The 25,497-nt window shown below is 39.9% G+C and overlaps 2 protein-coding genes and 1 pseudogene across 2 annotated transcripts in view; 2 read left to right on the top strand and 1 right to left on the bottom strand.

Moving 5' to 3' along the window:
- PLAAT5 (phospholipase A and acyltransferase 5) overlaps positions 1 to 24,764 on the bottom strand; it is a 30,861-nt gene extending 6,097 nt beyond the window's left edge. Inside the window, exons 1-3 of the mRNA XM_023186556.2 lie at positions 23,544 to 24,764; positions 22,910 to 23,000; positions 21,154 to 21,259 (exon numbers count right to left, since the gene is read on the bottom strand). Of these exons, the coding sequence (XP_023042324.1) occupies positions 21,154 to 21,259; positions 22,910 to 23,000; positions 23,544 to 23,691 (345 nt within the window). The 5' untranslated portion in view covers positions 23,692 to 24,764. The remainder of the gene's footprint in view (positions 1 to 21,153; positions 21,260 to 22,909; positions 23,001 to 23,543) is intronic.
- LOC111522497 lies at positions 20,112 to 20,160 on the top strand (annotated as a pseudogene).
- LGALS12 (galectin 12) overlaps positions 22,781 to 25,497 on the top strand; it is a 25,705-nt gene continuing 22,988 nt past the window's right edge. Inside the window, exon 1 of the mRNA XM_023186548.2 lies at positions 22,781 to 23,744. The gene's annotated coding sequence lies outside the window, so the exon portion shown is untranslated. The remainder of the gene's footprint in view (positions 23,745 to 25,497) is intronic.

The following is a 25,497-nucleotide window of genomic DNA, read 5'->3' as shown; positions in this document are numbered from 1 at the left end:
TATTATCGCGTGTGTGTGTGTGTGTGTGTGTGAGAGAGAGAGAGAGAGAGAGAAAGAGAGAGAGACAGGTAGAGAGAGAATGAGAATATACATGAAAAGGTAGGCATAGAGTTGTAAATATGATGAGCATCCATCTTTTTAAGAAATCTCTGGCCAGAGCTCCAGGTCTCACCTTCACTGCTGTGTTATCTCCTGGAGGCCCAGCTTCTGGGGCCCTGTGACCTGCAGGTCTTTGGAAATCCATAGCTAAGATGTTAGGACCCCCTGGAAGCCTAGAAATGGTATTGCTGTCTCTAAAGCAGACCTGATCACCTACTTGGAGCAAAGAAAAGAGCCCTGGAATATGGAGAGACACAAGATGGTAGAGAAACACCCAGTTACATGTTCTCATTTCACCCAAGACCCTTGGCCAGAACAGGGTATAAAAGACTCATTCCGAAAAGTGATACTAAACAGATATGGAAAATGTAAGCATGAAAATTTACAATTAAGGAAAGGCTATAAAAGTGTGGGTGAGGGCAAAGTGCACAAAGGTCATAATGGACTTAATTAACGTCATTAATGTCATTAATTTGTCAACTACTCAGAGCAAAATATTTTAATGCAATACACATGTGAAAGTCTCTAGCAAATTTTCCAATTCAAATAGACATAAGACATGACACATTGGAGAGAAACCCTTCAAATGTAAAGAATATGGCAAATTGGCCAGGTGCCGTGGCTCACACCTGTAATACTAGCACTTTGGGAGGGCGAGGTGGGTGGATCACCTGAGGTCAGGAGTTTGAGACCAGCCTGACCAGCATGGTGAAACCCCATCTCTACTAAAAATACAAAAAAATTAGCCAGGCTTGGTGGCATGCACCTATAGTTCCAGCTATTCAGGAGGCTGAGGTAGGAGAATGGCTTGAACCTGGGAGGCGGAAGTTGCGGTAAGCCGAGATCACGCCATTGTACTCCAGCCTGGGCGACAGAGCAAGACTCCATCTCAAAAAAAAAAAAGAATGTGGCAAATTATTTCACATGCTTTCACGCCTAACTCAACGTCAGAGAAGTCATACTAGACGGAATTCCTACAGATGTGAAGAATGTGGCAAAGTCTTTAACCAGTCCTGAGCCCTTACTAAACATAAGGTAATTCGCACTGGAGAGAATCCCCACCATTGTGAAGAATGTGGCAAAACCTTCAACCAGTTGTTAACCTTTATTACACATAAGATAATTCACACTGGAGAGAACTCCGACAAATGTGAAGAATGTGGCAAAGCCTTTAACCATTATTCAACTCTTATTAAACATGAGAGAATTCGTAGTGGAGAGAAACCCTACAAATGTGAAGAATGTACCAAAGCCTTTAACTGTTCTTCAAACCATAATGAACATGAGAGAAGTCATACTAGAGAGAAACCCTACAAATGTAAAGGATGTGACAAAGCCTTTTAAGTGCATCTCAAGCCTTACTAAACATAAGATAATTTGTACTGGAGAAAAACCCTCCAAATGCAAAGAATATGGTAAAGCTTTTAACCAGTCTTCAACTCTTATTATACGTAAGAGATTCATACTGGAGAAAAACCCTGTGATTGAATATGGCAAAGCATTTTAACGGTCCTCAAACGTAAGATAATTGATACCGGAGAGAAACTCTACAAATCTGAAAAATGTGGAAAAGCTTTTAACCACACCTCATACCTTTCTAAACATAAATGATACTGGTGAGAAATCCTCGAAATGTGAAGAACGTGGCAAAGACTTTAAATGGTTGTCACACCTTACTGTATGTAAGATAATTCATACTGAAGAAAACCCCTACAGATATAAATAACATGGTAAAACTTTTAATTAATGTTCATGCCTTATTGCACAGGAAAGCATTTATACTTTAGAAAAATTGTACAAATATAAAGAATGTGGAAAAGCCATTGCTATCTGCTCACATCTTACTCAAAATCAGAGAATTCATACTTCATGAAACCATTATAAATGTAATTACTGTAAAAACTTTCAGAAAATATAAGCCTTTAAAGTGAATAAGAGTATTTATTTTGAAGAAAAATATTACATATATAAAGAGGATTGTAGTATCTTTACTTGTATTACAAACCTTATTGTACACATTTTATACCAGAGGAAAACACCAAAGCAGTTGTTCAAACCTTGTTGAGTATCAGAGAATTTATGCTGCAAAGAAACCCTACAGACGTAATGAATGTAGAAACACGTTTGTTTAAAAACTCCAGCTTGGAGAATGCCAGAGAGATCATACTAAAAGATACTTTTGCAGATGCAGTAAATGTGAAAAACATATTTAATCAAACATAAGTCTCTGTAAACATCAGAGGATTCACGTAGAAAGAACTAAGGTACCAACACTTCATACATTACACTAAATCAGAGTGTCGAGTACGGAAAATAATTGAAAGCTAAAAGTGTCAGGCTTTTTTGTATATAACTTTGCAAGAAACAAGACTTTTTTGAAGAGTTATAATTACAAAGTATTTGTTTTCCCTTGAAAAAATTATAGTTGGTTGAAAGCAAATGTCATTTAATTCTCAAATTACTTCATGCTGTTCCTTCATTCCCACTGTTTACGTGAAAGTACGTGATCCATGATTGTTGCATCAGATCTATGAGAGATTCGTTTTCATCAGGTGGGCATGATTTATGACCTTTTCCATGGAAGAGTAAGGACATTGAAATGCAAGGTGTGCAATGAAAATCTAAGTGAAGAGGCTCCTTGTGGTTGACTTATAACATGGTTTGAGTGAAGCAAGAGGTAGGTATTCAGAGTAATATTCTTCTACATGATAGTGAGAGAAACACATTTTGAATTTTAGTAGTAAATCATTTTAAATGCAGTACATTTTGAAATTCTGATTTAAGATTACAGGTGAACTTAATTTTTTAAACAAAACTGTTTTTAAAAAATATTAATAGGCTGGATAAAGAAAATGTGAAATTCTATGCAACCATAAAAAGGATGAGAGCATGTCCTTTGCAGAGACATGGTTGGAGCTGGAAGCCATTATCCTCAGCAAACTACCACAGGAACAGAAAACCAAACACCGCATGTTCTCACTTACAAGTGACAGCTGAATGATGAGAACATGTGGACACACAGGAAGAGGAACACCACACAGTGGGGCCTGTTGGGGTGAGGGTTGGAAGAGGGAAAGCATCAGGAACAATAGTGAATGGATGCTGGGCTTAATACCAAGATGATGGGTTGATCTGTGCACAAACCACCATAGCACAATTTTACCTATGTAACAAACCTGCACATCCTGCACATGTACCCCAGAACTTAAAAGCTGAAGAAAAAAAAAAAAGAAAGAAAGAAACAGCCCAAACAGCCATTAATAAGCACCAGTTAAGTAAATAATCCTACATCCACACACACAGAGACATTAGAGAGAGCAAGCTGAATTTACATGAGCAGCATAATGCCACTGAGATTCATGCTTGCTGCAGCATGTGTCAGTTACTCCATTATATGGAGGCACCACATTTTACCTAACCAACATTGTTCTTTTTCAATATCACTTTGGCTATCTCACGTCCTTTGTCTTTCCATGTAAATTTTAGGATCGCTTCATCAATGGATATCAAAAAAAAATTTTGACAGGGATTGTGTTTAATCTGTAGATCGATTTGGTGAAGACTGCCACCTTAAGATTACAGATATTTTGCAACCCACAAACATGGAATTTGTTTTGTGTACTTAAATCTTCAATCTCCCTTACCAATGTTTTGTAGCCTAACAATTTTGTTAAAGTTATTCCTGAGTATTTTTATGCTATGATGAATGGAATTATTTTCTTAATTTCATTTTCAGATAGTTCACTTGTAATATACAGAAATTCCATTGATATTTGAACATTAGCCATGTATCCTGCAATTTTGCTGAACATATTTATTAATTCTAATGGTTTTGTGGCCCAGGCGTGGTGGCTCATGCCTCTAATCCCAGCACTTTGGGAGGCCAAGGTGGGCGGATCACTTGAGGCAAGGAATTCAAGACCAGCATGGGCAACATAGTAAAACCCCAACTACCATCAGAGTGAACAGACAACCTACAGAACGGGAGAAAATTTTTGCAATCTACTCATCTGACAAAGGGCTAATATCCAGAACCTATAAAGAACTCAATCAAATTTACAAGAAAAAAACAAACAAAAAAACTTTTTGATAAAAAGTGGTCAAAGGATATGAAAAGACACTTCTCAAAAGAAGACATTCATACAGCCAACAGACACATGAAAAAATGCTCATCATCACTCGCCATCAGAGAAATGCAAATCAAAACCACAATGAGATACCATCTCACACCAGTTAGAATGGCAAGCATTAAAAAGTCAGGAAACAACAGGTGCTGGAGAGGATGCAGAGAAATAGGAACACTTTTACACTGTTGGTGGGATTGTAAACTAGTTCAACCATTGTGGAAAACAGTGTGGCGATTCCTCAAGGATCCAGAACTAGAAATACCATTTGACCCAGCCATCCCATTACTGGGGATATACCCAAAGGGATTATAAATCATGCTGCTATAAAGACACATGCACACGCATGTTTATTGCAGCACTATTCACAATAGCAAAGACTTGGAATCAACCCAAATGTCCATCAGTGACACACTGGATTAAGAAAATGTGGCACATATACACCGTGGAATACTATGCAGCCATAAAAAAGGATGAGTTTGTGTCTTTTGTAGGGACACGGATGCAGCTGGAAACCATCATTCTCAGCAAACTATCACAAGAACAGAAAACCAAACACCACATGTTCTCACTCATAGGTGGGAATTGAACAATGAGATCACTTGGACACAGAAAGGGGAACATCACACACCAGGGCCTATTGCGGGGAGGAGAGGGGGTGGGGATAGCATTAGGAGATATATCTAATGTAAAGGACAAGTTGATGGGTGCAGCACACCAACATGGCACATGTATACACAAGTAACAAACCTGCACATTGTGCCCATGTGCCCTAGAACTTAAAGTATAATAAAAAAATAATAATAATAATACAAAAAAAATTAGCCAGGAGTGGTGGTGCATGCCTGTAGTCTCAGTTACTTGGGAGGCTGAGGCACGAGAATCACTTCAACCTGGAAGCTGGAAGTGGAAGTGAGCTGAGATGGTGCCACTACACCACTGCACTCCAGCATGGGTGACAGAGCAAGACTCTGTCTCAAAAAAAAAAACAAAAATTCTAATAGTTTTGTAAGTACAGGCATGTCTCATTTTATTGTGCTTTGCTTTATTGTGCTTCACAGATAATTTCATTTTTTACAGGTTAAAGGTTTGTGACAACCATGCATCAGTAAGTCAATTGGTGCCTTTTTTCAAACAGCATGTGCTCGCTTTGCTAGCAATTTTTTAGCAATACAGTATTTTTAATTAAAGCATGTACTTTTTTACATGTAATGCTATTGCAAACTTAATAGGCTACAGAATAATATAAGCATAACTTTTATGTTATGACTCACTTTCTTGCAATATTCGTTTTATTGTGATGGTCTAGAACCAAACCCACAATATGTCTGAAGTACACTTGTATGTGATTGATTCCTTAGGATTTTCTACATACATTGAATACATGTGATGAGTGGGGATCGTTGCCTTGCTAGATCTAGTCTCTTACCATTAAATATGTTAGTTACAAATTTTTCCAAGGTGCCCTTTTCAGGTTGAGGAAACTCCCTTTAACTGAGGTCAAGAGAATGTTTTTTATCATGAATGGCAGATTTTGTCAAATGCTTTTTCCAGAGGTATTGATATGACATATGATTTTTATCCTTTATTAACATGATATGTAACTTTTTTTGAGAGGAAGTCTCATTCTGTTGCCCAGGCTGGAGTGCAGTGGTGCAATCTTGGCTCACTGCAACCTCCATCTCCTGGGTTCAAGTGATTCTCGTGCCTCAGTCTCCCGAGTAGCTGGGACTACAGGCGTGTGTCACCACTCCCGGGTAATTTTTTTGGTTTGCTTCACCTTGTTGATTAGGCTAGTCTCAAACTCCTGACCTCAAGTGATCTGCCAGCCTCCACCTCCCAAAGTGCAAGGATTACAGGCATGCGCCACAGCGCCCCGCCCTGGTATATTACATTAACTGATTTTGGGGTATTATACCAAACTTGCATTTCTGGGACAAATCTTAAGTCATTGTGTATAATCCTTTTTATACACATACTGGATTCAGCTTGCTAGCATTGTTCTGAGGGTTTTTACATGCATATTCATAAGAGATATTAGTCTTGTAGTTTTTTTTGAGATATCTTGGCTTTGGTATCAAGGTAATACTGGCCTCACAGAATGAGTTGGCAAGCATTTCTTCCTCTATTTTCAGAAAGAGTTTGTGAAAGATTGGTAATTTTTCTTATTTAAATGCATGGTAGAATTCTTGAGCAAAGCCATCTGGGCATGAGATTTTCTTTGTGAAAAGATTTTTATTTACTAATTCAATTTAGATTTTCTAGTTTTTCTTGGCCAGTTTTATAATTCATGTCTTTCTAGGACTTACCCAGTTCATCTCAGTTGTCTAATTTGTTTGCTTACAGTTTTTCACAGTATTCCCTTTTATGTCTGTAAGATTGACGGTGAGCCTCCTTACATCCCCAATTTTGGCAATTTGAGTGCTCTTTTCTTGGTTAGTGTAGCTAAAAGTTTGTCTGTTTTGCCTTTCCAAAATACTATCTTTTGGCTTCATTCGTTTTATTGATTTCTGTTTTCTATTTCATTGATTTCTATTCCAGTAGTTATCATTTTCTTACTTCTGCTTGTTTTGGTTTTAGTTTGCTTTGTTTCCCTAGTTTCTTAAGGTAGGAACTTAGATTATTGATTTTGAGACTTTTTTTCCTTTCTAATACAGGAATTTGCAGCTATAAATTTTCCTCTAAGCACTTCAGCTGCATTTCATAAAATTGATAAGTTCTATTTTCATTTTCACTCAGCTCAAAATATTTTCTAACTTCCTTGTTCCTTTTTTGACATTATTTAGATGTATGTTGTTTAATTTCCAAATACTTGTGAATTTCCCAAAATATCGCTGTTATTAATTTCTAATTTAATTTCATGTGATCAAATAAAATATTTTGCAGAATTTCAGTCCCTTCAAATTTACTGAGACTTACTTTATGGCCTAGAAGAGGGTCTATCCTGGAAAACATTCATGTGTGCTGGAGAAGAATATGTGTTCTGTTGTTGAGTGAAATGTTTTACGAATGTCAGTTAGTCATGTCAGTGAGTTGCTTACATCTTCTATCTGCTCACTGATTTTCTGTCTAGTTGTTCTATCCACTACTGAGAGTGGGGTATTGAAGTTTCCCAACTATTATTTCTGAATTCCCAATGTATCCCTTTATTTCTATCAGTTTTTGCTTCATACTTTTTGGGATTATTTTGTTGGATATGTATATGTTTATAATTGTTATATCTTCCTGATGAATTAACCTTTTGTCATTATAGAATGACCCCACTTTTTTCTATCTCTTCTCTTAAAGTATATTTTGTCTGATATTAGTACAACCACTCCTGCTATGGCCACTGTTTACATCAACCTATTTGTGACTTTAGATCTAAAGTGTGTCTCTTGTGGATGGCATTTAACTGGATCTTGTTCTGTTCAGTCATATGATCTCTGCCTTTTTTTGGTGTGTTTAATTCATTCACATTTAATGTTACTATTAATAAAGTTGGATTTATGACTGTAATTTGCTATCAGTCTTTTTTCTGCTGTATCCGTCTTTTTTGTTCCGCTGTTCCTCTTTTGCCTTCCTTTTTGTATCAAATACGTATTTTCTAATGATCATTTTAATTCCTCTGTTAACTTTTTAATAACATTTTTAATTGTTTCCTTGTGGTTGCTCTAAAGATTCCAATATGCATCTTGACTTATTGCTATCTATTTTAGATTAATACTAACTTAATTCCTGTAGAATATGGAAACTTAAAATTAGCCCCATTCCTTCTTCCCTCCTTTATGTTATTATTGTCAGATATATTATATCCACGTTATAAACCAAAGAGTATTACAAATATTGCTTATACAAACTTTTGTCTTTTAAATTAGTTAAGAGAAAAAGGAAAAAATATACTTATGGTCATTTATATTAACTACACTTTACCATTTCTGGCACTCTCCATTTCTTCCTGTTGATTAAGATACTGTCTGATGTCATTGATCTAATATAGCTTCATTTCAGTCCCTCTCCTTTGTGTTATTACTATTACATTTATTATGTATTCACATTTTATAAGACCAAGAATAGGATTTATAACTAGTTTTATTCAATTACCTTTCAAATTGGTCAGCATAAATGATAAAATATGTATTTATATTCTTCTATATAATCACCTATATAATTACCTTTACTGGTGCTTTGTATTTCATGTGGCTTAGAATGCCATCTGGTGTGACTTTCTTTCCACCTAAAGAATTTTCTTTGCTATTTCTTTTAAGGCAAGTGTGCTAGGCAAAAATTCTCTCATTCTTCTTTCATCTAGGACTATCTTTATTTCACCTTCATTTTTGCAAGATATATTACTGGACATAAAATTATTGGTTAACAGGTTTTTTCTTTCAGCACTTTTAATACATCATCCCACTGCCTTCTGGCCTCCATTGCTTCTGATGAAAAGTTGACTATTGTTTTTTATTGTGCAACTCTTGTATAGAATAAGTCTTTTTTTCTCTTGTTTTTTTCAAGATTCTCTCTTCGTGTTTGGCTTTCATCTGTTTGAATGACATGTCTAGATATTCACAGAGCTTCTTGGGTGTATAGATAAATGTTTTATATCGAATTTGGAAAGTGTTCAGGTATCTTTTATACAGGTATTTTTTCTGCCTTTTTATCTTCTCTCTTTCTGGGACTCCAATTACACATTTGCTGGTTTGCTCAATGATGTCTCCTTGGCCTCTGAGGCTCTGTTCATTTTTATTTTTATTTTTCCTCCTACTCTTCATATTAGATAGTTGCTGTTGATCCAGCTTTGAGTTTGCTGATTCTTTTTCCTTTTTTAGGAACTCAAATTTGCTGTTAAATCACTCTAGTGAATGTTTTATTTTGGCCATTGTATTTTTCAACCCCAGGATTTTCATTTGGTGCTTCTTTATCATTTCTACCTCTTTATTAAGATTCTATATTTGATCAGTCATTGTCATGCCACTTTCCTTTAATTCTTCAAACTTGATTTACTTCTTTAAACATACTCATAATAGCTGTTGAGAAGTATTTGCTACATTTAACATGTAGGCCCACCAGGAAAGAGTCTCTATTGACTGTTTTTGTGTACGTGTGTGTCACTCTATCCTGTTTCTCTGCATGTCTCATAATTTGTTGTTGAAAAACTGGATATTCTAGGTAACATATAGCAACTGTGGGTTCTGATCTCCTTCCCCACCCAACCAGGGCTGATGGATGTTTCTGTTTGCTTGTTTGTTTGTTTAGTGACCTACCTGGACTGATTTTGTGATGTCTGTTTCTCTCACAGCATGTAACCACTGAGACATCTGCTTAGAGGTTTTTTGTTTTTTTTTTTTTTTCTTGTTTTTATTTTGTTTATTTTTATTTATTTATTTACTTTTTAATTTTTTTTTTTTTTTTTTGAGACAGAGTCTCACGCTGTCGCCCAGGCCAGAGTGCAATGGCATGATCTTGGCTCATTGCAACCTCCACCTCCCAGGTTCAAATGATTCTCCTGCTTCAGCCTCCTGAGTAGCTTGGATTACAGGTGCCCACCACCACACCCAACTAATTTTTGTATTTTAGTAGAGACAGGGTTTCACCACATTGGTCAGGCTGGTCTTGAACTCCTGACCTTGTGATCCACCCGCCTCAGCCTCCCAAAGTGCTGGGATTACAGGCGTGAGCCACAGAGCCCGGTTTCTTGTTTTTAAGCCTGGCTTAGATCAGCATAGCTTAAAGGTCAGCCAGTGACTGGCCAGAGGTTGAGCCACACCTTGTGCCGGGAAGGCTTCACCTTCTGTCAGTGGATCTCTGTGTGGCTTGGAGAATTCATTCAAAGTTCCAGACTTTTATGAATCTTCAGTCTCTCCTGAATGTGAATGTGTATGCAGCCTTTCAGGCCACCAGATACATGTGGTAGCTTTTCAAGACCCCTCTTTAGTTGTATCATTACCTGCATTTCCATATTAAATTTTTGGCTGGCCTGTTAGCCTATTGCTTGTCCTAACCAATACTGCAACCTCAAGCTAGCTGCAATTTTGGTCTTCCCATGATTGTTTGTCACTGAGATAACTATTGTTTTCAACATCTCTGGGCATGGAAGTAAAGTCAACCACCCTCTGCTGCCACTGCCATTCCCTCCCACAAGCCCCACCCACCTGGATAGAACTTCCTTACCACAACCACACAGCTGGAGGTGAGGGGGCAATGCTAACACACTACAGACTTCCACTGTTCTTTCTGAAATTCTGAGAACCAGTACACTTTTTTTTTTTTTTTTTTTTAAGATGGTGTCTTGCTCTGTTACCCAGGCTGGAGTGCAGTGGCGTGATCTCAGCTCACTGCAACCTCCGCCTCTCTGGTTTCAAGGGATTCTCCTGCCTCAGTCACCCGAGTAGCTGGGACTACAGGCTAGCGCCATCACACCCTGCTAATTTTTTGCATTTTTAGTAGAGGTGGGGTTTTACCGTGTTAGTCAGGATGGTCTCAATCTCCTGACCTGCCTGCCTTGGCCTCCCAAAGTGCTAGGATTATAGGCTTGAGCCCACGTCTGGCCACGGATGGACTTTCTTAAATTAACCTTTCTCAATTTGTTGTATGCCTTTGGTCAAATTTCCAGTCTTTAAATGACTGTCTTTGGCAATTTTGTCTAGCTTTTCAATTGTTTTGGGAAAAGAGGATTTGCTGAGATCTGCACTCAGCCATTCTACAAGTCCTGCCCACTTGCAGGAATGAGTTGTTGTTGGCACAAAGCAAACAGTATACACTACAATATTTCGTGGAAGGAACTGAGGCCAAGAGAGTGGAAGTGCTTTGTCTAAAGTCCCACAGCAAGTCCATGGTCGAGCTAGGACCAGAACCACCCCTTTGCCCCTGCCAACAAACCAACTCTTTCTTCTGCCTTACTCAAAGGGAAAATGTAATGGCAGCCACATATCCACTAGAGGGCGCCCCAAACCAGGTTTCTCACCCAGAAAGCAGACTGATATTGCAGGAGACTTCAAACTGGACTTCATTTTCTTTTGCCGTAAGGCGAGGGAGAGAGAGCAATAGGGATATCCCCCACCATAAAACCCGGAAGCTGGTAGTATACAGAAGAGGTTGAGAGCTAAGAGTTGGGAAGACAGCATGTGAGTGATGTCGACGGATACAGAGGAGCAGAAAGCAGCCAAGAGAGTAAGTGAAGAAAGGGAAAGTGGAGGAGAGATCTTTCTCATCCTTTGGAGAAGACTAAAAAGGAACAATAGCAAATAGTATTTTCTTTGTGATTCAGATAGCAATAAGAATATATTGCTTTAAGCAGATGCCTCTGTCTTCATAAATGGCAAAGGGATCAGAAAACAATGTTTTAAAATGTTCATAAGAAAGTCTGAAGTTTAAATATTTTGATGCTCATTTTAAAAAAATCAAGTCAGGTTCAACATTTGCATGTGCAGATGCAGGTAAACAGTTAAATTGCCTTTAATTTATAATTTAGGCATATACAGATTTTTGATTCATAGATTGATTATTTTTTCCTTTCAGACATAGGTAAATGAGAGAGGAACAGAAGCTATTTAGCCTAATTTCTTTATATGAACATATGTGCCAAGTTGAGGTCATTTCTGCTATTATACACACATGACACAGGAAAGCCCACAGGCCCATCCTCACTGTTACAGTAACCTAAGGACCATTACTATCTAAGTCCTGACACTGGTCAGGAAGAAAAACAGAAAGGCCCATGAACGAAAGATGAACAAGAAGTGAAGAGCAGGTGCCAGAGCTCAAATCAATCCAACTCAGGCTATTATTTCTGGCATTGATCAGGGTGAAAGGAATGGCAGTAACAATAAGATTATGGGACAGGTTTTCCTGAGTCAGTCCAGAGGGAAAGCCAGTTGACATGTTATGTTACTCTTGAACCAACCCCTGACTCCATCTGACTCTACCTGAGCACAGACCCCAATACCTTAGAGTCCTAACCAATGCCTTTCACCCACCATCCATGGTATGTAGTGGAGGGCAGGGCTCTCAGAGTCAGCCAAGCCAGTTGGACGGTCACGTCTGTTCTTTGTAGGAACATGAAGTCTGTTCTTCACCATCCCTCCACCTTGGACACACTTCCCCATCAACCAAATAGCCAGTTACTTCCCACCCAACATGACTAGGTCATTTCCAATGACAAGAAACAAGCAATCAATCAAATCCTTGTTGTTTCCTGGAAAACTGACAGCAAGAAGAGAGCCCAATTCATTGTGAGGCCAGTCTAAGCCAGAAGAAAGCTCACAAAACCCAAGTTCTGTTCATCAAGGATGTTGAACGAGCTTTGTGGTACAGAAAACAGAAGGCTCAGGGATTGGAGAAGGAAAGAGGAGGGAACTTTGGAATTTTAGATATTTTCTTTTGCATCTGAATACTCTCTCATCTGCAATTTTGCCACTGGATGGGGTAGTAAGGTATAAAACTAAATGGGATTCACAGAGACTTAACAGTTATCCACTCTCTTGTTAAATGTCCTCCCACTATAAATCGATTATATTGAGTATTCATTCTCAGCCTTGGTTACAAATTGAAATCACCTGTGGAGCTTTAAAAAGTTCAGCTCAGTCTGGAGTATAGCCTAGGTGCCAGAGTTGTAAAAGCTCCTCCAGTGAGTTGAAGGTGTAGCCAAGGTTGCAGTTATACTGAGGGCTTTTCTACAGTCCCATCCTTCCCTTTTTCTTTAACAGCTCTCCAGCATTTCATGAAGTTCTGCTAACTTCATGAGCCACAGTGTAGCTGTCAGGATGCTCCAGAGCTGCCTCCAATCCCAGTGGATGCTGCCACCTTCAATTCCAGGTGAAGATTTTGCTGCCGTTTGTCTTTGTGTGATTGGGTTAATTCGAAAGCCTTGTCTTCAAGCTCTTCCTTTTATTAATACTTGTTCAGTTCTATTTTCTATGCATTTTGTATCTCTCTAAGTGTGTCTTTCATTTCCATAAGTTGCGATTATTTTTTATTTATAATATCCATTTTTTCTGGAGCATTTTTCATCCATATCCTGTATTGTCTTGAAAATTTTCTTTAAGTTGGTTATCACCTTTCTCTGGTATCTCCTGGAATAGCTTAGTAATCAACCTTCTGGGCTGGGTGCGGTCGCTCATGCCTATAGTCCCAGCACTGTGGGACGCCGAAGCAGGTGGATCACCTGAGGTCAGGCATTCAAGACCAGCCTGGCCAATATGGCAAAACCCCTCCTCTACTAAAAATACAAAAAGTAGTGAGACATGGTGGCACATGCCTGTAATCCCAGCAACTGGGGAAGCTGAAGCAGGAGAATCACTTGAACCTGGGAGATGGAGGTGGCAGTGAGCCAAGAGTGTGCCATTGCACTCCAGCCTGGGCGACAGAGCAAGACTCCATCTCAAAAATAATACTAATGATAATCAACCTTCTGAATTCTGTTTGTCCCTTTGGAATAAATGGTCATTTCAAAGCTCCCTGTACATCTGCACAGGCTGGCAACCCAGCTCTGGCCCTTCTCCCAGAAACAGGCACCCACTTAGAGAAACTCCTCTTTTGTAAGGCCTCCTATCTGACAAAGTCAAAGAAAACAATAATCAAAAATATGAACAAAGCCTCCTAGAAATTTGGGATTATCTTAAATGACCAAAACTAAAAATAATTGGTGTTCCTGAGGAAGAAGAGGAATCTAAAAGTTTGGAAAACACATTTGAGGGAATAATTGAGAAAAACTTCCCTGGCCTTACCACAGATCTAGACATCAACACCTGGGAAATTCATTGTGGGGAAAAGAAAGAGAGATCAGCCTGTTACTGTGTCTATATAGAAGGAAGCAGACATAAGAGACTCCATTTTGTTCTGTATTTGAGATGCTGTTAATCTGTTACCCTACCCCCAACCTTGTCCTTGCAAGAGACATATACTGTGGTGACTTAAGGTTTAAAGGATTTTAGACTATACAGAATGTGCTTTGTTAAACAAATATCTGAAGGCAGCTTGTTGGTTAAAAAGTCATCACCATTCTCTTAATCTCAACTACCCAGGGACACGTACACGGCCAAAGGTTGCAGGGACCTCTGCCTAGGAAAGCTAGGTATTGTCCAAGGTTTCTCCCCATGTGATAGTCTAAAACAATGCTGCTAAAAGGTTTATGGAGATGTTTGCATATGTATATCAAGGCACAGCATTTTCCTTTGAACTTATTCATGTCACAGAGATCTTTATCCATATGTCTTACTGCTAATTTTCTACCTACAATGATCCTATTATCCTGCCACTTCCTTTTCTTTAAGATGGTAAAGATAATTATCAATAAATACTGAGGGAACTCAGAGACCGGTGCCAGCGTGGGTCCTCTGTAAGCTGAGCGCCGGTCCCCTGGGCCCCGCTTTTCTTTCTCTATACTTTGTCTCGGTGTCTTATTTCTTTTCTCAAGTCTCTCGTTCCACCTAACGAGAAACACCCACAGGTGTGGAGGGGCAGGCCACCCCTTCAATTCATCACAAAAAGATCATCATCCAGGCACATAGTCATCACGTTATCTAAAATCAAGACAAAGGAAAGAATATTATGAGCTGTGAGGCAAAAGCATCAGGTAACCTAGAAAGGAAACCCTAACAGATTAACAGCAGATTTCTCAGCAGAAACCCTGCAAAACAGAAGGGATTGGGGTTCTATCTTTAGCCATTTCAAACAAAATAATGGTCAGTCAAGAATTTTGTATCCAGCAAAACTAAGCTTCATAAGTGAAGGAGAAATAAAGTCTTTTTCAGATAAACAAATGCTGACAGAATTCACCACAACTAAGCCAGTACTGCAAGAAATGATAAAAGGAGTTCTAAATCTTGAAAGAAAACTTCAAAATACACCAAAATAGAACTTCCTTAAATCTCACACAGCCTATAAAACAGTAACACAATTTTTAAAAAAGATATTTAGGCAACAACTAGCACAATGAGTAAAACAGCACCTCACATCTCAGTACTAACATTGACTGTAAATGGCCTAAATGCTCCACTTAAAGGATACAGAATGGCAGAATCGATTAAAATCCAGCAACCAAGTATCTGCTATCTCTAAGAGACTCACCTAATGCATAAGGACTCACATAAAAAGGGTGGAAAAAGATATTCCAAGCAAATGCAAACCAAAAGTGAGCTAGAGTAACTATTCTTATAAAAAGACAAAACAGACCTTAAAACAACAACAGTTTAAAAAGATCAAGAGGGACATTATGTCATAATAAAAAGATCAGTCCAACAGGAAAATATCACAATCCTAAATATATGCACCTAACACAAGAGCTCCCAAATGTATAAACCAATTATTACTACACCTAAGAAATGAGATAGATGGCAACACAGTAATAGCAGGAGACTTCAGTACTCCACTGACAGCACTAAACAGGCCATCAAGACAGAATGTCAACAAAGAAACAACGGACTTAAACTATACCCAGAGCAAATAAACTTAACAGATATTTACAACATTCCACCCAACAACTGCAAAATATACATTCTTTTCATCAGCACATGGAACATTCTCCAAGATAGACCATTTGATAGGCCACAAAACAAGTTTCAATAAATTTAAGAAAATCAAACATATATCAAGTACCCTCTCAGACCACAGTGGAATAAAATTAGAAATTAACTCTAAAAGGAACCCTCAAAACTATAAAAATACATGGAAATTAAGTCATCTACTCCTCAATGATATTTGGTCAACAATGAAATCAAGATGGAAATTTAAAAATTCTTTGAACTGAACAATAATAGTGACACAACTTATCAAAAGCTCAGTGACACAGCAAAAGCGGTGCTAAGAGGAAAGTTCATAGCATTAAATGCCTACATAAAAAACAAAAACAAACAAAAAAAAACCTCTAAGGTTACACCTCAAGGAACTAGAGAAACAAGAATAAACTAAACCTAAATCAGCAGAGGAAAAGAAATAACCAAGATCTGAGCAGAACCAAATGAAATTGAAGCCAACACACACACACACACACACACACACACACACACAAGATAAATGAAACAAAAAGCTGGTTCTTTGAAAAGATAAACAAAATTGATAGACCATTAGTGAGATTAACCAAGAAAAGAGAAGAGATCCAAATAAATTCAATTAGAAAAGACATGCGAGATATTAAAACTGATACCACAGAAATACAAAAGATCATTCACACACACAAACTAGAAAATCTAGAGGAGATGGATAAATTCCTGGAAATATGCAATCCTCCTATATTAAATCAGGAAGAAATAGAAACTCTGAACAGATGATAACAAGTAGCAAGATTGAAACAGTAATTTTTTTTTTTTTTTTTTTTTTTTTTGAGACGGAGTCTCACTCTGTCGCCCAGGCTGGAGTGCAGTGGCCGGATCTCAGCTCACTGCAAGCTCCGCCTCCGGGGTTCACGCCATTCTCCTGCCTCAGCCTCCCGAGTAGCTGGGACTACAGGCGCCCGCCACCTCGCCCGGCTAATTTTTTGTATTTTTTAGTAGAGACGGGGTTTCACCGGGTTAGCCAGGATGGTCTCGATCTCCTGACCTCATGATCCGCCTGTCTCGGCCTCCCAAAGTGCTGGGATTACAGGCTTGAGCCACCGCGCCCGGCCGAAACAGTAATTTTTTAAAATGCCAACAACAACAACAACAAAAAAGTCCAGAACCAGACAGATTCACAGTTGAATTCTATCAGGCTTTCAAAGCATTGATCCCAATCTTACTGAAACTATTCCAAAAGACAGAGAAAGGGGGAATGCTCCCTAAATCGTTTTATGAAGCATCACCTTAATACCAAAACCAGGAAAGGACATAACAAAAAAAGAAAACTACAGACCAATATCCCTGATGAACACGGATGCAAAAATCCTCAAGAAAATACTAGTTAGATAATCCACCATGATCAAGTGGGTTTTATAGCAGGGATGCAGGGATGGTTTACTATATACAAGTTAATAAATGTGATACATCACACAGACAGCATTAAAAACAAAAATCACATAATAATCTCAGCCACAGAAATAGCATTTGACAAGATCTAGCATCCCTTTATGATTAAAAACCTCAACAAAATCAGCATAAAAGGGACATACCTCAAGGCAATAAAAGACATCTATGACAAACCCACAGCCAACATTATACTGATTGGGGAAAAGTTGAAAGCATTCCCCCTGATAACTAGAACAAGACAAGGATGCCCACTTTCACCACATTTATTTGATATAGTACTGGAAGTCCTAGCCAGCACAATCAGACAAGAGAAAGAAATAAAGGGCATCCAAATCAGTAAAAAGGAAGTCAAACTGTTGCTGTTTGCTGATATGATCATATACCTAGAAAACCCTAAAGCCTAATCCAAAAAGTCTTAGAACTGGTAAATCAATTTAGCAAAGTTTCAGGATACAAAATTATTGTACACAAATCCAGTAGCCCTGCTGTACACCAACAACGACTAAGCTGAGAATCAAATCAAGCACTCAACCCCTTCTACAACAGCTGTAAAAAAAAATAAAATACTTAGTAATATACCTAACCAAAGACATGAAAGATCTCTACAAGGAAAACAAAACACTGCTGAAAGAAATCACAGATGACACAAACAAATGGAAACACATCTCACCCTCATGGATGGGTAGAATCAATATTGTGAAAATGATCATACTGCCAAAAGCAATCTACAAATTTAGTGTAATTCCCATCAAAATACCTATTCACAGAACTAGAATAAAACAACCCTAAAATTAGTATGGAACCAAAAAAGAACCCATATAGCCAAAGCAAGACTAAGCAAAAAGAACAAATCTTGAGGCGTCACATTACCTGACTTTGAACTATACTGCAAGGCTATAGTTACCAAAACAGCATGGTATTGGTATAAAAACAGGCATGTAGACCAATGTAACAGAATAGGGAAGCCAGAAATAAAGCAAAATACAGCCAACTGTCTTCAAAAAAGCAAACAAAAACATAAAGTAGAAAAGGACACCCTATTCAACAAAAAATGCTGGGATAATTGGCAAGCCACATGTAGAAGAATAAAGCTGGATCCTCAACTCTCACCTTCTACAAAAATCAATTCAAGATGGATCAGAGATTTAAATCTGAGATATGAAACCATAAAAATTCTACAAGATAACATCAGAAAAACCCTTCTAGACATTGGTGTAGGAAAAGAGTTCATAATCAAGAACCCAAAAGCAAATGCAATGTAAACAAATATAAATAGATGGGACCTAATTAAACCAAAAAGCTTCTGCACAGCAAAAGAAACAATCAGCAGAGTAAATGGACAACCCACAGAGTGTGAGAGAATATTCACAAACTATGCATCCAACAAAGGACTAATATCCAGAATCTGCAAGGAACTCAAGCAAATCAGCAAGGAAAAAAACATACAATCCCATCAAAAAGTGGGCAAAGGACATGAACAGGCAATTCTCAAAAGAAGATATATAAATGGCCAACAAACATATTGTAAAAACTGCTCCACATCACTAATTATCAGAGAAATGTAAATCAAAACCACAATGCAATAATACCACCTTACTCCTGCAAGAATGGCCATAACTTAAAAATCAAAAAATAATATGTGTTGGCATAGATGTGGTGAAAAGGGAACACTTACACTGCTGGTGGGGATGTAAACTGGTACAATCACTATGGAAAACACTATAAAGACTCCTGAAAGAACTAAAAGTAGAACAACAATTTGATTCCACTACTGGGGTATCTAACCAGAGGAAAAGAAGTCATCGTATGAAAAAGACACTTGCACAACCATGTTTATGGCAGCACAATTCACAACTGCAAAAATATGGAACCAGCCTAAATGACCACCAACAAATGAGTGGACAAAGAAAATGTGGTATGTATACACACACACACACACACACCATGGAATACTACTCAGCCGTAAAAAGGAATGAAACAATGGCATTCACAGCAACCTGGATAGAACTGGAGACCACTATTCTAAGTGAAGTAACTCAGGAATAGAAAACCAAAAAATCATATGTTCTCACTTATAAGTGGGGGCTAAGCTATGAGGGCACAAAGGCATTAGAATGATGTAATTGACTTTAGGGACTCGGAAGGGAAGGGTAGGAGTGGGGTGAGGGATAAAAGACCACGCACTGAGTATAGTGTACGCTGCTCAGGTGATGGGTGCACTAAAATCTCCACTAAAGAACTTTTCCATGCAACCAAACACCACCTGTTCCCCCAAAACTATTGAAATAAAAGTACAAATAAAGATGTATCAAATATGTAAATGTAAAAAATAAAACTATAAAATATCTAAAAGAAAACAGGAGAAAATCTTTGTGACCTAGGCAAAGGTTTCTTAGATACGACATGAAAGGCACTATTCATAAATAGAGAATCATATTGTATGTCCACTTCTTGGTCTCCTTCATATAACTATTTTGAGTGACATCCATGTTGTTGCTTTTTATCAATAGTTCATTCCTGTTTATCACTGAGCAGTATTTCATTACATTTCCTTTTTATAAAAGGAAAAGCTGATACATTGGACTTCATCAAAATTCAAGAACCTGTTCTGAAGAGACAAGCTACAGATGGAGAGAAAATATCACAAGGTATTTATCTGACGATGTACTTGTGTAGAGAACTTCTGGAGAACTCTGAAAACATACAAACCAATAGGAAAAAATGGGCAAAAGATTTGAACACTTCACCAAGGATTATATATATGGATGGCAAATATACGCATGAAAAGATGTTTAACATTATTAGCCATTAGGAAAATGCAAATGAAAACCACAATGAGATACCTACACATCTATTAAAATAGCTCAAACGTAGAAGATTTTGACCATGCCAAATGCTGATGAACTGGAACTCTTATATACTGCTGAGGTAGGAAGGTAAAATGACACAACCACTGTGGAAAACAGTAAGTTAAGGTTAGAGGTCTTTTAGAATTTGTCTAGCAGGCTTGGAGAGCCCCAAAAAAGAAAAAAAAATTTAAGGAAAACAGTAAGTTAAATATACATCTACCACATGACCTAGCCATTTCATTCCTACATATTCACCCAAGAGGAAAAAATACACAGTCTGCACAAAGACTTGTACATAAATGTCCAAGCAGATTGTGATAGTCAAAAACGAGAAACAACTCAAATGCTCAATCAACAGATGAACAGATAAACAAGAGTGGCATATCCATGCAATGAAATTCTGCTCAGTAATAAAAAGGAATGAACTATTGATAAAAAGCAACAACATGGATGTCATTCAAAATAGTTACCTGAAGGAGACAGACAAAGTGCACATAGAATATGATTCCATATAAATCTCTCAAAATGCAAACAAATCTATGGTGACAAAAAGCATATCAGTCGTTGCCTGGGGATGGGAGTGGTGTGGGAAGAGAGAGGGATTACAAAAGGCACAAAGAAACTTTTGTAAATGATAGAGATTATTCATTGTCTTGATTGTGGTGAAGATTTCACAGGATATATATATAGATGTCAAAATGTATCAAATTGTACACTTCCCTGGCATATACATATGCCAAATGTATCAAATTGTATATTTTAGATATGTGTTTACTATATGTCAATTACATCTCAATAAAATTGCTTTAAAACAAAGCATAACTAACATCCCAAATCAGGATATTTATTAGACTGTCTAAATCAAGCTTGTCCAACCTGCAGCCCACAGGCCACATACAGCCCAGGACAGCTTTCAATGTGGCCCAACACAAATTCGTAAACTTTGTTAAAACATTATGACGTGTGTGTGTGTGTGTGTGTGTTTTAAGCTTAACAGCTATCGTCAGTGTTAGTGTATTTTATGTGTGGCCCAAGACGTTTCTTCTTCTTCCAATGTGGCTCAGGGAAGCCAAAAGATTGGACATCCCTGGAAACAAATACAGCATGTAGAGAAGTTGCCAGGAGGTTAAAGATAGTCACTTTGAGAATTCTTGTTATACCTACCTCAGCTGCTTGCTTTATTAACTTGCCTTCATTCTCAGGCTTGGGAATTGAACTCCAGTCTGCTTTCTGGCTGGGTGTGGTCTCCAAGCTAACTACAGGCTTCTCCCTAAATGATTTTGTAATCACATAGTTAACAAATATCACTATTTCACAATTATTGCAAAATCTGTATTACAGATTTGTGGTTTTTAAGATGCCTTTGGGTTTGGAGACTGTAGGGAACGTTTCCCCCCAAGCTTGCTTCTGTGAACCCATTAGAACTTGTTTCTGTGAACCCAGAAGAACTGCTGTTCGCTGGTTTTCTGACAATTGTTTAAATGCTAATGATAGCAAGAAGCAGTTTTGGGGGTTTTTATTATTTTTTAATTTGCTAATAATCTTTTTTTAATGTTTATCAAAGTGATACATGCACATGGTGGTTGTTGTTGTTGTTGTTGTTTTTAAGGAACCAGTACATAAGAATTTATAATGAAATGCAAGGAGCCTTCCTTCTTTCCCTTCTCATCCCAGCCCTACTGCCCAGAGGCAAAACCCTTGAACTCTAGAGCTCCTTCTTCCAATAATTAGCTACAGATTTCTAAGAAAGCTTGATAAGCCACAACACTGTAACTGCAAGTAATATGAATGAAATCAGTATATTTCTCCCTTGAAACAAAATGTTACAGGAGGGGACAGAAACAAAAGGCAAGAATAGGCTTTTAAGCATATTAAATGAAGGTAGAGTAAAGTAGAGTAAAATACTTCAAAGCCAAAAGATCTAGGTTTGAATCCTAGCTCTCATGATTGCTGTCCCACCTTGAACTAGTAAATTAATGTCTGACCCTCAGCTTGATTATATTTAAAACAGAGATGAAAATGTCTCTCACAGAGGTGTCATGAGAGGGAAAAGAGACAGCACATATAAACATCTGTTATACCACCAACTCAGAAATGGCTTTTTTTTTTTTTTTTTTTTTTTTTTTGAGACGGAGTCTCACTCTGTGGCCCGGGCTGGAGTGCAGTGGCCAGATCTCAGCTCACTGCAAGCTCCGCCTCCTGGGTTCACGCCATTCTCCTGCCTCAGCCTCCCGAGTAGCTGGGACTACAGGCGCCCGCCACCTCGCCCGGCTAGTTTTTTGTATTTTTTTAGTAGAGACGGGGTTTCACAGTGTTAGCCAGGATGGTCTCGATCTCCTGACCTCGTGATCCGCCCGTCTCGGCCTCCCAAAGTGCTGGGATTACAGGCTTGAGCCACCGCGCCCGGCCAGAAATGGCTTTTTCTTTACCTTTTCTCATGCTTTAAACTCTTCTCCAGAAAAAAAAAAAAAAAAATAGTGTGGGGGGCAGATGGGACACCCCTCATTTTCGGTATAGCTCCTCTCCAAAATTTCAGCCCCTCGCAATTTTTTAAAGCAGCAACCATCATGTTGTTAATGAAAGTGAATTCAGGAAATCTGCCAAAGGCCGACTCATTGTTCATTGATTAGTGAGACCAAGGACAATATTGTAAGCCTCCTGCTAAAGCCATTCATTTCTCTGGGGTCTAGAGAATGGCCTTGTGGCTAGAAACAGCTGCAAGGCGTGCCTGTGGCCAACAGGTCCCAAGCCCAGTACAATCTGTTATCACCCAGGATCACACCAGCCTTCCCCCTGCTGGGTAGCAGCTGGCTGGTTCACACAAAAACCACCTCTGGGTTTGCTTTACAGAACTGCAGTCCAAGTCAGTTCTTCAAAAGACTTCTTCTACCCAAAGACCTCATCCTTACAATCTTCTTACCCTTGCTGGATGCTTCTGCCCTGTTCTAATATGCCCGGCGTAGGCTGCTTGGCTGGGAGCTGGACCAATGCTGCGGATCCCACGGATTCTTCTAATTCAAGGGGAGAAATGCTATTTAGACCTGTGAAAGGAGGGTTCGAGCAAGCACCTTGACCGCTACGGAGAGTGGGCTCAGAGCTCTAGTCCAGCTCGTGCCCGGCTCCTGGTTAGGCCTCAGGCAATCTTGGGATGAATGGAGAGTGTTGTGGAACTAGGTGCTGGAGCGGGTTCAGTTCCTCGGCCAAAGAGAGACTCTGGAATTCCCGGGGACGGAATCGGGAAGAGGATGAAGAAGGGCGCCTCGCCTCTGTCCTAAGCCAGATGGGAGGAACCTCTGCAGAGCTAGAGCCGGTCTTAACGCCACCCTCCGGAGCTACCACCACTGCCTCACCTCCATATAAAACACGGCAGGAATGAGGGAGGGGCTGCCTGGCTCGCTTTGATTCGCTTTATAAGCGGTCGTTCTGAAATGTTCGCTCATGATGGCTAACAGACAACACAATCACCAAATGTCTAAGAAAAGGAGCTTTGAGGGCAACGGCCCGCTGGGACCTGAAGGACAATTACGGAAAGGGCCCCCATTCTCCGGGCTGACCTGAGTGGGGCACAGTTGAACGTCTGGGCGCAGGCTGCTGGTCCTTGCGCCCGGTACCGGCGGTTCGCGAGGCGGGTTTGGGGCTGGGTGGGGGAATCCTAGGGAGGCGGGGCGCGTACTTCCCCCGGGCCCCCGGGCTCAGGTCCATCCCGCCTCTGCTGCCTCGCCGGCCCCCAGGCCTTGCAAGCGACTACGCTCCTGGTGAGTTCCCGGTCTGCGCGGCCCCTGGTCGGTGGAGCTGCGGAATCGTGGGCGCTGGGGTCGGCTCGGGGAGGAACCGCGGAGGGGAAAGCGCCGCGGGCGGCAAACGGCAGAGGCGCGCGGGGCGGCGACAGTGGCGCGGGCGCAGTGACGCGTCCGAGGACAGAGTGGGGCGAAATGGGGCGCTTAGAGGCCCGGGAATCTGTGGGTCTTTTAGGGGGAGGGGGGTGAAGGAGGTTATTCGTTTCGGGGAAGGTCATGGAAACAGCAAAGGCTCAGAGGTGGTGCCTAAACTGGCTGGAGAAGCTGAACGGTTTGGAACAGAGGCGTGACATGGAGGGGTAAATGGAGACCAGATTAGGAAGCCTTGGAAGGCACAATCAGGAGTTAAAATCTTGAACAATTCAGTTATTTTGTTTTTAAAAAATATAGCAAATGAAATCTACACATACGTGATAGATAACATACGAAAAAGTACATGGAATACACCTGTTGCCATCTTGCCAATGTACTTTAATGTAGCATTTTCTCCTTATTTGGACTAATACCTGGGATTCTTTGTCCTACTCCAAGAAAACTAAGGAACGGGACACAGGGTGAGGTGGAAGTGAAAAGTTTAATAAGCGAAAGAAGAAAGCTCTCCACAGTGAGCTGAATACGTATGCAAGTGGATTGCCCTGTTACAGCTGAATTCAAAAGCTTTTGCAAGAAAACCTCTTATCTCTGTAGTAGTTTGAGTAACTTATCAGTAAAGCTGTCTTATCTCATGCAGCTGTGGGTATGTATCTATGCAAGCACAAAGCACCGCCTTTTTTGTTTGCATAACTGTGAGTTTGTTTTAGGTAAGCACCCCTCCTCCCTGTGGAAGTTCCCACCATGTATATGCCTGAAAAGGGGAGGAAACTTTCCTGGGAGCTCGCTATTTATAAAAGAACAAAGGGGCCGGGCGCGGTGGCTCAAGCCTGTAATCCCAGCACTTTGGGAGGCCGAGACGGGCGGATCACGAGGTCAGGAGATCGAGACCATCCTGGCTAACACGGTGAAACCCCAGTCTCTACTAAAAAGTACAAAAAACTAGCCGGGCGAGGTAGCGGGCGCCTGTAGTCCCAGCTACTCGGGAGGCTGAGGCAGGAGAATGGCGTAAACCCGGGGGGCAGAGCTTGCAGTGAGCTGAGATCCCGCCACTGCACTCCAGCCTGGGCGACAGAGCGAGGCTCCGTCTCAAAAAAAAAAAGAACAAAGGGCTTCTATGCTGGACCCTGTGTGCTTGTCTGTGTGCAGGTGCAGCCTGAGTTTTTTAGCAGGTTGTTTGATTTTTGCCTGTTGCTGTGACTTTTCAGGCAGGCCGCTTCTGCAGTGAGTCTTCTGTACTGATTTTCTCTTTCCTTCTCTCTCACACATCGTTAGGAAACATAATATAATTACTATCCGTGACAAAACCATCCTACTTAAGAAATGAAACATTCCAGGCCGGGCGCGGTGGCTCAAGCCTGTAATCCCAGCACTTTGGGAGGCCGAGACGGGCGGATCATGAGGTCAGGAGATCGAGACCATCCTGGCTAACACGGTGAAACCCCGTCTCTACTAAAAATACAAAAAACTAGCCGGGCGAGGTGGTGGCGCCTGTAGTCCCAACTACTTGGGAGGCTGAAGCAGGAGAATGGCGTGAACCCGGGAGGCGGAGCTTGCAGTGAGCTGAGATCCGGCCATTGCACTCCAGCCTGGGTGACAGAGCCAGACTCCGTCTCAAAAA

This window comes from Piliocolobus tephrosceles, chromosome 13 (assembly GCF_002776525.5).
Source record: "Piliocolobus tephrosceles isolate RC106 chromosome 13, ASM277652v3, whole genome shotgun sequence".
NCBI classification, from domain to species: Eukaryota; Metazoa; Chordata; class Mammalia; order Primates; family Cercopithecidae; genus Piliocolobus; species Piliocolobus tephrosceles.
The sequence above is the reverse complement of the archived record's forward strand: the minus strand, read 5'-3'. Positions and strand labels throughout refer to the sequence as shown.